Source organism: Agelaius tricolor, unplaced genomic scaffold (assembly GCF_023055355.1).
Source record: "Agelaius tricolor isolate 1412-34295 unplaced genomic scaffold, bAgeTri1.0.p SCAF_1, whole genome shotgun sequence".
Classification (NCBI taxonomy): Eukaryota; Metazoa; Chordata; class Aves; order Passeriformes; family Icteridae; genus Agelaius; species Agelaius tricolor.
In genome coordinates this window covers 30,396,614-30,409,067 of record NW_027269261.1, presented here as the reverse complement: position 1 = coordinate 30,409,067, position 12,454 = coordinate 30,396,614, and the positions used below count along the sequence as shown (strand labels likewise).

The 12,454-nt window shown below is 40.4% G+C and overlaps 1 protein-coding gene across 1 annotated transcript in view; it reads left to right on the top strand.

The window, feature by feature from the left end:
• Positions 1-12,454, top strand: part of GLP1R (glucagon like peptide 1 receptor) — an 81,536-nt gene that overhangs the window by 65,177 nt on the left and 3,905 nt on the right. The window contains exons 9-12 of the mRNA XM_071428316.1: positions 3,510-3,579; positions 4,280-4,368; positions 6,878-7,016; positions 7,864-7,905. Coding sequence (XP_071284417.1) covers positions 3,510-3,579; positions 4,280-4,368; positions 6,878-7,016; positions 7,864-7,905 — 340 coding nt within the window. The remainder of the gene's footprint in view (positions 1-3,509; positions 3,580-4,279; positions 4,369-6,877; positions 7,017-7,863; positions 7,906-12,454) is intronic.

The following is a 12,454-nucleotide window of genomic DNA, read 5'->3' as shown; positions in this document are numbered from 1 at the left end:
GTTGAATTTTTTTGTTTGTTTGTTGGGTTTTTTTTTTTTAAGTGAGGAAAGTGGCTTCTTTTTAGAGATAGTGGCTGCCTAGAAATATTTGGGTAGTTTTCTTTGTGAAAAGAAATAAATTTATGCGCTTTCATTTTTATTCTAATTTTTTTTTATTTAATGGGTTTTCCTCTTACTTAGTTTCCACACTACTCAGCCAACACTTTTGTAGAGGATCTTTTTCTTTTTTTTTTAAATTCCCAGACACAATTATTATTGGAGAGTTGCTGCAATGTGAAGATTCAGTTTAGTCAGAGCCACCCCCAAACTGTTTTCTGGTGTTTCTGATTATTAAGAACCAGCTTTTTTTTGTGTGTATTCCTCATAGTACTGCACCAGATCAGTCAAATCTTCCTTTTCTGGCTTAAGCAATGCTAGGATTTTTTGACTTTCCTTTTCAGTGTTGACATGATGATATTCTGTAGCAAGATTGTGGCTGCACTGATGTACTGCACGTTTTGTTGAAATTATCAGAATAGGTGTAGAGACCATGCAGCCTCTGGACAGGCGAGGTTCCATGGGCATATCTTCCCATTGATGTAGAAAATGTATTCAAAGTGCCCATGCTGAGCCTCCCACATTATGTGGTGCTCAAAGCTGATTTATATTTTCTATTAGGGAAAACTGTCACTCACTGCCTTCAGCAGACCTTAAAAGGGGCAATTTTCCACATTATTGAATTTTCTAAATCTTGTCTAAATATTTGTAAAATACAGCAATAAATAACTACGTGCAGCAGCTGCTCTGAAAGGCAAGATTTCTGTGCCTTAGGCAGGCATTTGCTGGATTAGCCAGGGATATCTTTCATGCTATTTGCCATAGCTCTGTCACCATGCAGCGGGCTGTAAATTTCATTTTGATTTAACTACTTCCCTGGCTATGAAGAATAACAGGAAATAAATGTGGTCAGGGCTAGGAATCTGAGGCAGTCCTGTGAATGTAGCCATTTGAGTAAAGGACTGAAGCCTTCAAGACTTGGTTGGTTGCACACTGCCTTCTTCTTTCCTTACGTGTGAAAGTATAAACTCCTTTAGAACACAATTAGTGTTTTAAAAAGTTAACAATTCAAAAATATTTTGTCTAAATTATAAATACAATTAAAGGCAAGCTGTTGTTCTTAGTTATTAGACTGTGCCTAAAAAGCTGATACTTACACATTTTTGCTTCTCTCTGCAATTAAGTATGGGAGCAAAACAGTCAGCCTTCAATCTCTTTTTTTTCCATTCACCTGTAGCAATTCAAGGTAAAAATTCAGTGTTTTCACTTCTAGAAAGAGAATACTGGATTGGTAAGCAAAGGCAGAAACATCCCCCTAGCATTTTTTTCATTGGACAAATTCTCCATTCACGGGTCTGAGGCTATTAGTTGCCAAGCATCTTCTGAGAGGTGCTGAGCAAACTGTTGGGATAGATCCCGAGCACAATAGATATTGGTGTATTTATCAGTGTGGCAATCACACAAAGCACAGATGGGCCAGAAGTCATGTAGAGATCTACCAGTTTTATTTTGTGGATGCTTCAATAGCCATGACACCTTAATTGACCTGTAAAGGTTTTTTTATTGCACATATTTGTATAAATTTAAAGGTTGCTAAAATTGATGTGTGCCACAGGAAGCAAATTAACACAGAAATGTAGCAGAGTTAATGTAAAGAATTTTCTCAGCCTCTGTTATTATAAAGATTTTTTTTTAATTACCTCGGCATCTACTGCAGCTAGTGAGAAAATTGGAACTCAACTTCCAGCTATGCCTATTATCCCATCAGTCTTGAAGTGTTCAAATAAAATTAATTTCAAAGGCTCCATGAAGCTGGCTCCCACTCATGTGTACCAATTAAGAAGTTCTGTAACTGAGATTCTGGCTCAGGTATACTGACTGCACACAGTCTGCACACCTTTTTTGTCCAATACCTAAAATGCAATTGAATTGGAGGCTGTAGAGCTGCTGGTAGCAATAAAATGCATTTTGTAAGCATTAAATTGAAATTGAAGGACAAACAATATCCTGGGCCCTTCTTGGACTTGCAGTCCCTGCAAGGGAATGTGGACTTGCCACAGCCAAGCTGCTGGGATTTCCTCTCTAGTAAGTGAGCACATGACGGTGTGTGCTTGTAGCATGGATCCCTCCCAGGTCTGCATGGTTTGCTCTTTGCTCTTAGACTGTCCCACTACAAGGCTGGGGAGGGTTTCAGCTCCACCAGCATCACCCAAGCTGAACGTTCATAGGTCTGTTAAGAAGCCTTAGGGAAAATTGTGTATATGTATGTCTTGGCAGAACAGATTTGGAGCTGAAGAGAAACTTTTTTTGGGAAGAAACCTATGTTTTATGTAGTGCTGTTTCCTGATTTGTTTCCCAGCCTATATAGCTCAGTAAACTGCTGTATTTACTGGTGTTTGTTGCTTCTGAGTAATGCTAAGCAAGAGGCTAACAAAGTAATTTCACAGAAGTATTAAGAATGCTGTCACTGCAGCAGCAAGCCAAGTGACACGTGAGCACTGCCCTAACACCTGGGCGATCCTACACAGACATGGCCCATCAAGCAGTGGTGGTGGCTGGCTGAGGCCAGAGGAAAGGAACTAGATGTACAAACCCTCAGTTTAAGGTTCACTTCAGACCAGTGATCCCAAACTGTGGCTGCCATGACTTTTCTTGTCATTTTTCTCCCGTATTGCTCAAGGAGACAGGAATTTTGAAAGCTTAAATGAGACTCACACAGTAAATGAAGTATTATATTGCTGCAGCAGGCTACTTATTTGGCAGAGGGCTCAGGTCAGCAAAAGTTACTGTTGCTCCCGTTTTTGATTTCACTTGTTTATAATTCTTAAAACTCCCAGTGGGCCTGAAATCTTGTGCATATGCACCAAAGGAGCTGGAGTTTGCAGCTGCAATTGCTTTCCCATGGTTGAAATGAGTAACTCCTTTTTGAAAATAAGGACAGATAAAATAGATGACTGATCTCAATATTGTTATGACAATAATGATGGTAAGTAATGAGATAAAAACTAACAAGCAAATAAATAAGATGATCTGGCATTGGAGACTGAAGAATAATAAAAACTAGTGCAGGATGAGGAAGCTAAGAATGACAGCAGAAAGATCAGACTCGAACAGATTCCCCCCACTCCTTCTTTCAGCCAAATGACAAATTTGACCTTGGTTTTAATGGAGTAAATCTTCACAATTAATGGATGATAATTCATAGCAAATTGTGGAAGAGAGCTAGCCATTAGTGGGCAAGAAAGGCCAGTGAGTAGTATCCAGCTGGATTATGATAGCTGCAATAGTACAGAGCATTCAGTGTTTCTCAGAAGCAGCTGCATCTGTTTCCATGTCAGCATGATGTGCTTTCCTGGTATCTAGTCCTTAATATTGTTTTCCATCTGCATTGCTGGAACAGAATGAAAGGAAAGAGATTTTTGTAATATACTGAAAGTTTTCCTTAATCTCCTTTTTTTTTGTCCTCCTACTAGTTGCTGGACCAGAAACTATAACATGAATTACTGGCTGATCATCAGACTGCCCATTCTCATTGCCATTGGGGTGAGTCTGAGACGTGTGCTGTGAGATGGCACATTTCCCTGAGAACAGCACAATATGGAACAAGGATGCACATGTGGCCATTGTGCATCTCCAAAGGCTAATAACCTTTGAGGCTGTTGACATTTTCATTCAGAAATGTGATTTTATGAAGCCAAGTTGGTTTCTGTCACTGAAATTCCAGACTAGCATTTTGTTTCTTTAATTTGGCCACAAGCTGTCATGTTGTAGTGGCAGGACATGATAACAGAACAGCATGCTGCAGCAGTCCCTTTAACTCCCCTGTGAGCAGGAGGTGTGGAAGGCAGTTCAGGGAGACTAAAGATACTATGTCAAACACTGGGCTACAAAAGAGCTGCAAAATGTGTGGCATTGTGCAGAAATGTTCTGCAGGCACAATACTGTGTCTGGCTCAGAACTCCAGACAAGGCAAATGGGCCACACCTTTACTGTGTCTCTCCTCAGAGAGTAACTGGGGCCCTCTGCTTTGTATAATGAAGTACCTGTGTTTTCAAGGGTGGCTTGTGCATTCACATTTAGACCACAATTCCTTGGCAAGGAGTTGAGTTCTGTGGCAAATTCTGCAGCTGCTTCACAGCAGGATGCACAGAGAGCTACACATGCATACACAAACCAGCCTTTTGGAATACTTATGTGCATGGGTTTATTGATGGTAATATAAATTCTTCTTCCATTTCTCCAGGTGAATTTCCTCATCTTCATCAGAGTTATATGCATCATCATCTCCAAACTGCAGGCTAATTTGATGTGCAAAACTGACATAAAATGCAGGTATGTCTTAAGGTGCTCTGATGCTTTTCGTGCTCATCAGAATAGAAGCAGACAAGGACATATGTGAAAGGAGTGGGTTGACCAAGGTGGTGAAAGACCCTTGAGTAATGCACAGGTATGGTGTCATGCATTGGTGTAACTGCTTGGACAGTCAGTCCACAGAAAAGTCTCAGGGAAACTAGGGCAGGTATTTCACCTGTGCTATAAACAGAAGGCTCGATGACTGTCACTCTACAGTCTTCCATTAGACTAAAGGAATATTAAGTAAGCAGTTATTTTTAAAATACCTGCAGCACATGCAAGTACTGAATGTTAGAGTCCTTGAAATCACCCAGAGGAAGGCAGCAAAGCTGGTGTAAGGGCTGGAAGGAATGTCCTGTGAGGAGTGGCTGAGAACTTCTGACTTGCCTGGTTTGGAGGAAAGGGCTCTGAGGGATGACCTTGTTCTCTTCTACAGCCTTCTGAGGAGTTGAAGTAGAGAGGGAGGTGCTGAGCTCTTCTCCAGGGTACCATAGAACGTGGGAATGGTTCACAGCTGCACCGAGGGAGGTTCAGATTGGACATCAGGAAACATTTCTTTACTGAGAGGATGCTCAAACCCTGGAACAGGCTTCCTAGAGAGGTGGTCAATGCCCCAAACCTGTCAGTGCTTAAGAGGCATTTGGACAGTGCCCTTAAGAACTTGCTTTAAGTTCTGAACAGGTGTTTGCCATAGGTTCCTCCCAGGTGAAATATCCTATCTTATTCTAATTTGAACATAGAAATATGAGTTGATAGAAATAAAAGCTCTCACTTCAAGTAAGATAAGACGGGATCATTTTAAGTTTTGCTCCTTGTTCTTCTTGCCACTTGTTATTGGGAAAACTTTCAATCTTGAATGCATGAGATATTTCAAGAGAAATGTCAAGGCTATCACAGATAAATTCAATTTTTGGTGTGTAGTCAGTCTATCCCTGTCTGTATTCTCCCTGTTACTTAATCCCCTTGCTAAGATTCATGGTTGCATCCTTCATTTGTCCATCTTGACATTTGTATTGCAGTCTTGAAAACAATATAAGAATAAAAAGTTAGCTTTTGAAGTGTGGAGCTACATGCTGTGGTATCTGGACTGCTGCTGTCACTGAACTATTTTACATTGGGTATTTCAATGCTGCAGTCTTCTAAACAAGACACAGCATATATTTTGGTGATTTCTTATCAGTGTAGAGTTGACGTGTGTGTTACCCACCTTCTCTACCTCACATGAAATTTTGGAAATCTTAATGTGTCTTTAGAGTTCAAATCAAAGATGAGGACTTGTTTGAGCTGGAGGCTTTGATTCCAAGCCCACTTGTATAGGAAATGGAGTATTTTCAGAGGGTCACAGTGAAAGGACAAGGGCAAATGTCACAAGTTATAGAAAGAGAAATTCCCCTTGCATGTCAGGTGAAAATAAATTCACAGTCAGAGTGGTCTGATGCTGAAAAAGAGGTCCAGAGGGGCTTTGGAGGACCTTGGAGATACTCAAAACTTGGCTGGACACAGCCTTGAGTAACCTGCTGTGAACTGGAGTTGGGCTAGAGACTTCCAGAGGTGCCTTCCAACCTGAATGGTGACATAATTCAGAATAGCAGCCAATAGCCCTCAGGCACACAAGAGCTACAAAGGTCTGACAGCCCTCTTGATTGAGTGATTTTGTATGTACAGGCTTGTCTCAAGACAGGTTGTTGTGAGATGTTGGTGAGTTTTGTGGCCCAGGAAACTCCCACATGATCCCCGGGCATCTTTCACTATCCTTTTGGGTGGCTGACATGTATGTCCATTAAAAGAGAGTTAAGGATCATTCTTGTGAATTTTTTCCTGTGGTTGTGTATCTTGAAGTCTCTCACAAGTGAAGAATCATTTCTTTCAGATTGGTTTGTCTTTCATCCTTTGCTAGCTCTGTCTTTGACCTTGCCATCACTCATTTTAAGACAGTTTGATTGCTTTGACAAAGTGTTCTGCAGTTACAGATAGTTACAATGTTTAGAAGATTTAACACACCCACAGAGGTGGGAAGGAATACCAAAGTACTCCTCCCTTTGCCAAGATATTTTTTAAAAATTCCAGTTATTGATAGATTATGTCTTTCATGTCATCAAGAAGGTAGGTTTTGGTTGTCTTGCCCAATTAGAGGTGGAGAAAAGAATACAGAGGAAAGATATCACAGTACAAGAAAGCACATGGAAGATTTTCCAGGTGAAATACAGCCAGTAGCTGGATACAGAGCTTTTCTGTCAGCAATAAATGGTCTGCAGTGAGGTGGTAGGGGAGGTTAAAACTTGTAGGAACTTACTAAGGTTATTTTGAGGAGGTTTATATCCTACAGCCTCTTGAAGAGGACCCTGCGTCACAAAGTGGTGCAGTGACTTAGGAAAGTTGAAACCATGTCAGAAACAGAATGCAGTAAGGGTGACTCCCAGGGATCATTTGAACCAACAATGGTCTACTCAGTGGCACTGATGGATCTTTAATTTCTTTGTGATCTTAGGTTGGCCAAGTCTACGCTGACTCTGATCCCACTGCTGGGGACCCATGAGGTCATCTTTGCCTTTATTACTGACGAGCATGCCAGAGGGATGCTGCGCTTCGTGAAGCTTTTTACTGAGCTCTCCTTTGCTTCCTTCCAGGTAGCACTCACAGTGTGCCCATGGGCATAAGATCTTTTTTAACAGCTATTTGAGGACCTGCTTTCTCTTTCATTCATTGCATGCTTATGTTCCTTATAATTCTCAGTTTAGCACTGGATGTTACAGGATTATGACAGTGGAAGGGAAAGTGTAAGGACTAATTTTTAAGAGCCAATTTTAGTACAGTAAGCTGGTATTCCTGTCCACATATTAATATTAATTTCCTATGGTTCACCTCAGGGCAATAACAAAATTGTCTGTGATTTCCTGTAATTGTACAGTGGTGTTGCTGAAAGCACATTTTGTGCTTTCTCCAGTGTTTCTGATGCTCCTTGGAAAATCTGTGCTGGGAGAGGTAGCTGTCTCCAGCTGTAACTGCATGTGAGGAGGGCATAGGCTTATTGTGATTTTTATTTAACTGTTCCCTTAGGTAAAGCCATTTCAAATGAGTATCCTTGTGTAAGGAAATCATTATTTTGTTTCCTTGCACACTCACTCATTCCCTGTTTATCAAGCACAGAGCTATATTTAAGGCCACTGTGAATTACTTACTTATGAAGTGTTTAAGACTTGAAACCTTTGCTTTGTAAGGAAGAAGGGGAAAGAAATCACTAGACAAAAATAACAGATTGAAGGAAACAACAACTCCTTTTTCCTAAGATCATGTGCTTTGAGACATAGTTTGGTCAAACCTCTGCTCTCCCATCAGAATTGACAGGGACCAAGAATTCTCCACCTTTCAGTCTTATCAGAAACATGTCAGTGTGGAACCTCTAGCCCTTTGCAACTGAGTTTGGCAAAGTAAGGAAACTGCTCTGCTCACTATTCTGGTTTTTGTTGATTTCAGGGGCTGATGGTTGCAATTCTTTACTGTTTCATCAATAATGAGGTAAGAGAGATACTATTTTGTTCCAATTTGCCTTATCAGCATACAGTATAGGAAAAGGAAATTGAAAATGGTCTTGAACTGCTAAATTGTCCTTGTTCAGGACTTTTTTTTTTTTTTTACATAACCTTCCCTGCACAGCTCTGTGGGATAACTCATCAGACAAATGTGTTTGGAAGGAATTCAGGCAGTATAATTTACAGTCAGTATTCGTAGACGTGGAATCTCACAAACAGTCTTTCTTACAGTTGTGTAGTTTGCACTGGTGGATTCTTTAATTAAGAATTACAGCTGCTCTTCTTAATCTGTCTTATTTTATTTGCTGTGTTTTGCTTTTACTTGCTTTTTATTTGATTTTTTTTATTCTATGAACTCAGCTCAGCTTGCTGGTGAAGTTGGAGAATCCTCGTGGCTATTACTGTACAGTTTGGTTTCATTTGGTTTCCCTCTGGCCCAGCTGTTTGAATGCATCCTCACTCTCTCATTAAAACTTAACCTCACAGAGTGGTACACTCACAGACCCAGAAGAAGTGAACCCTTAGCTTTGAGTTAATTGATTGCAAGTACCATCTTCTGTGGGTTCTGTTGAATCCCAGCCCTCTAGTGGGAAAGGGTATTGTTCTGTTTCAGTATTACAGGAATCTCTCGTGTTACCTTCTAAGTGATTATTATTCATTCACTTGGCAGCCAGGTTTGTAAGGGAAGTAAACACTACTCATTTAGTCACTACATTACTAAATTAAATGCACATCAATATGTTTTACACTCACAATAAATCTACTTTTAACTATGACATGGATATTCAAGATCACTTATTGAGAGACAGGCCTCATCAGGGAATTGGAATCAGTAGAAGAATGTGCTATTTCTATCATTGGGGCCAGGCTGGAGTCAACAGGAAAGCAACAGGCATCCTGAATTAAGCCTTTCAGGAGTCTGCTCAGTTTTGTAGGTTGTAAGGTAGGTAAGATTTTATTGAAGTGAATCTATTAATTGTACTGCTTACCAAAATCAGAGGTGAGTAGCAGCAGGCTTTGCTATTGGGAATGAATGTCATTTGCTGTGTATCATAAATTAGAATATTTGTTTCAAATTCCTTGTATGGCTTTACAGGTGTGCTTCATTCCTGAGATGCAGCACTGTCTGCTGGTGGATCATGTATTTCTTTTGATTCACCTTGGTGTTTGCTCACAAATCCCTTGTGCAGCTGCAGCCAGGCCTCTCATGTGTAATGCTCAATAACTTCCTTCACATGAAATAACAGCAAAGTTACATCATAATCCAAACTTTATTACAAGCTCTCAAACAGAGAGCTTGTTTCATTTGAGGGAGCTTACTGTGTAATAGCTTACCTATGCTTCTAAGAAATGCTCCAAATCTCTTGTTACTATAATTCTTTTGCCTTTGTAATGTAGTTCATAAAGCCTAAACACAATGAGTTCAGCTTCACTGACAATCTAGGATGAATTATTTTGCCTGTTCCAACTCTTGTTCAAAGAGTGGGAGTAGGATTTTGTGAAGCCTGGTCATCAGTGTCCATAAAAAAAAAAATCTTTACAAAGAGTTTGGTTAAGTAAAGTCTGTTCTAGACTAGATGAGAATTCTTTTCCTCAGCTAAATGAGAAACTGTTTTCTGACACACTGTGTGTGTCCAAAGGCTATCCTTGTTTGCAATGTGGCCTACATTTTATTTTTGTCTGTGACTCATTGACTCCTTTTTCTTTAACCATACAGAATGAAAGTTCCTTGCAAGTCTTGATGCACAGATCAATAGTAGAAATGAAGATAGAAGTTATATTAATATCCTTTTCTAATATTTACTTCTTAAAAAAAAATAGAATTTGCTCATATTTCAGTCTTACTTTGCCTGAAAGATTCTGGATTTTCTCTGAACTTCCTCTGAAGCCAACAGTTTCACAGTCTCATGAGATTGCCTGTTACCACCAATGTTCTTTGCAAAATGAGCTAGGCTTAATATGACCAGTTTTTCTGCTGTTAGTGCTGCTTTCTATAAGAAATACTTTAAACTACAGAGGTGTTGCCTTTTTCCACCACTTGGTTGAAGATGGTTCAGATTTCATTCTCTGTAGCCTTGGTTCTCCTTTTTGCCTTCTGGTCACAATGGAAGTAGAATTCAGTCTCTTTTACTTGAAAGAATCTGTCCTGGTGCCAGGACTTCTGAGTTCTTTAAATACTGGCCAATCCTCCCTTTTGCTTTTAATTTCTTTTCATTCTCTATACAGACTATTAATTAAATTCTTCCATCAGCTTAGTTCCGTCCCGTTTTAGATCTGCTTTCCTTTCACTATCACTTGCTGAGATATTTTTTGCCAAAATTTAGGCATTTTTTATAATCAGATTCCAGATTCATTGCTACACTGTCAACTTCCTTCCCCATTAGCTGCATAAAGCTCAATCAAGAGCTCTCTGTGAGAGATCTTCTCCAGCCTTAACCTCCATGACCATCTTTTTCAAGTTGTCCCCCCTCTTTCCATTTTCTTCTAAAATACCCTACATAAAAATTTTTCTTCCCCTGTCTCATGTGTCATGGTTTAACCTCCAGCAACTACGCACTGTGCAGCCACTTGCTCATTGCACGTTGGTGGGATGGGGAAGAGAATTGAAGGACTAAAAGTGCGAAAACTCTTGGGTCGAGATAAAGACAATTTAATAGGTAAAGCAAAGCAAAATGTGGAGTTCATTTACCACTTCCCACTGGCAAGCGGGTGTCCTCCCAAATTCTTGCACACCTGCAGCCTGCCTGCTGTCAGGGTGGGATGAGAAGCTGAAAAGGCCTTGGCACTGTGCAAGTCCTGCTCAGCAAAAACAAAAGCATCTCTATAATTGCCAACACTGTTTCCAGCACAAATACAAAACAGAGCCCCATACTAGCTGCTGTGAAGAAAATTAACTCTGCCCCAGCCAATGTCAGCACATCATGGGGGCTTTGTTCTTGGTATCATTTTCCTGTATAGCTTATTTCTGGGGAATCTTATCAACACAGGAAAGTTAGTAGGATAAGCATTTTGCTGAAAGATCTGTAGATCTACTTCTGTGCTCAGGAACTGCCTCTGCAAAATTAGTCTTAATTAATTCCCTTGCTTATACATTCAAAGCTATTTAGGCAAAGACTCAATTCCACACAGGCAGCAGACCTGCTCCCTACCCTCTTCCTAACCCCTGGAGAGAAAACTCCTGATAACTGATATTATGCCAGTCATATCTGTTCCTAAGAAAGACCCATTCCTACAGTCTTTTGTTCAGGTCTTCCATTCATTTTATCTCAGTTTTGCAGGCTGTTTGTATCATAGCTCAATACTGTCATGTCCAGCTGGAGTAAAGACTCATTTCCTTCCTTTGACTGACCTAAAGGTACCTATTTCTATTGCTCATTTACTTACTCAGCCAGTCACTACAGTCATGCTTTCATTCAGGATTTGCCAGTAAATGCCTACAACAGCTTTTTCCCAGTGCTGCCTTATGCTTCCATGCCCACAAAAGATGCCAAGTACTGGAACAGTAATATGGTCAATTATTTTCCTGCAGATACTGTGGTTCCTGCATTTCTGCCTTCGTCTGACCATTCTCCCTCATTGTTCTATGCCAAGCTATCCCAGACACGCTGTCTTTCTTTGGGTCTTTGTGCACCTTTTGACACAACAAACCCCCCTTACCATGGTAGAATACAAGCATCTGTCTCAGCATCTTTCCTTCTGACCCATTTGGTTGTGACAGTGGAGGTTAGATTCTGGATTCTGACAGATTGTCAGAAACACAGGGATGCAGCTGGTTCCACCAGGGCATTCAGTACAAGGGCTGTAGGCCAGAGCTGACAAGTCCTGATAGAGCCACCCACCAGGGGAAGACAATTAATTTTGTAAGGTTTTGCTCCTTTTTTAGGACTGCCTCTCAAATTCAGTCTTTCGCAAGCAAAGAAAGCGGACATACAGCAGCTGGTTCCCTAGGAGGTTTCCCTCAGTAATATGAAGGTTTCACCAGCCTGGGCATGATGACAAACCTGTGCTGAAACTGCCATCAACCTACTTAGTCTCTTGGTACTCAGTATGAGACCCTAAAGTAAAAGAAAAAGCATCTTTCCAGAGAAGGCTCCCTTAAGTGACCCACCTACAGTGAACTTATTTCCAGACTGAAGTACACACCATAATGAACTTATTACTGTGGTTGCACTCCTGCCTTTATCTAGAGTAACAAGTGTGAAATTTTATGTCCTCTGCCTTATGTGTTAAAAGCTAATGGAGGTTCTTACTTCAGCCAAGTGGCAAGAACTTTGCCTGTGGAACAGGAAGATCTAATTCTGTTCTTGGTTAGGAGTTACACAATCCTGGATAAACTTCCAAACCTGTGCAGAGGTTACACAGTTCGACCCAGAACCTGGGACTAGATGAGCATACTTCGTAGCTTCAAGAAAAGCTAGTGTCTGGAATGAGAAACTGTAATTTCCATTTAAAAGGGGAACAAGTTCAGTCTCTAACTTGCTTAATTGTTGTTTTCAATTCTGAATAGGCATACGGTTTTTGTATGAAATAAAAAG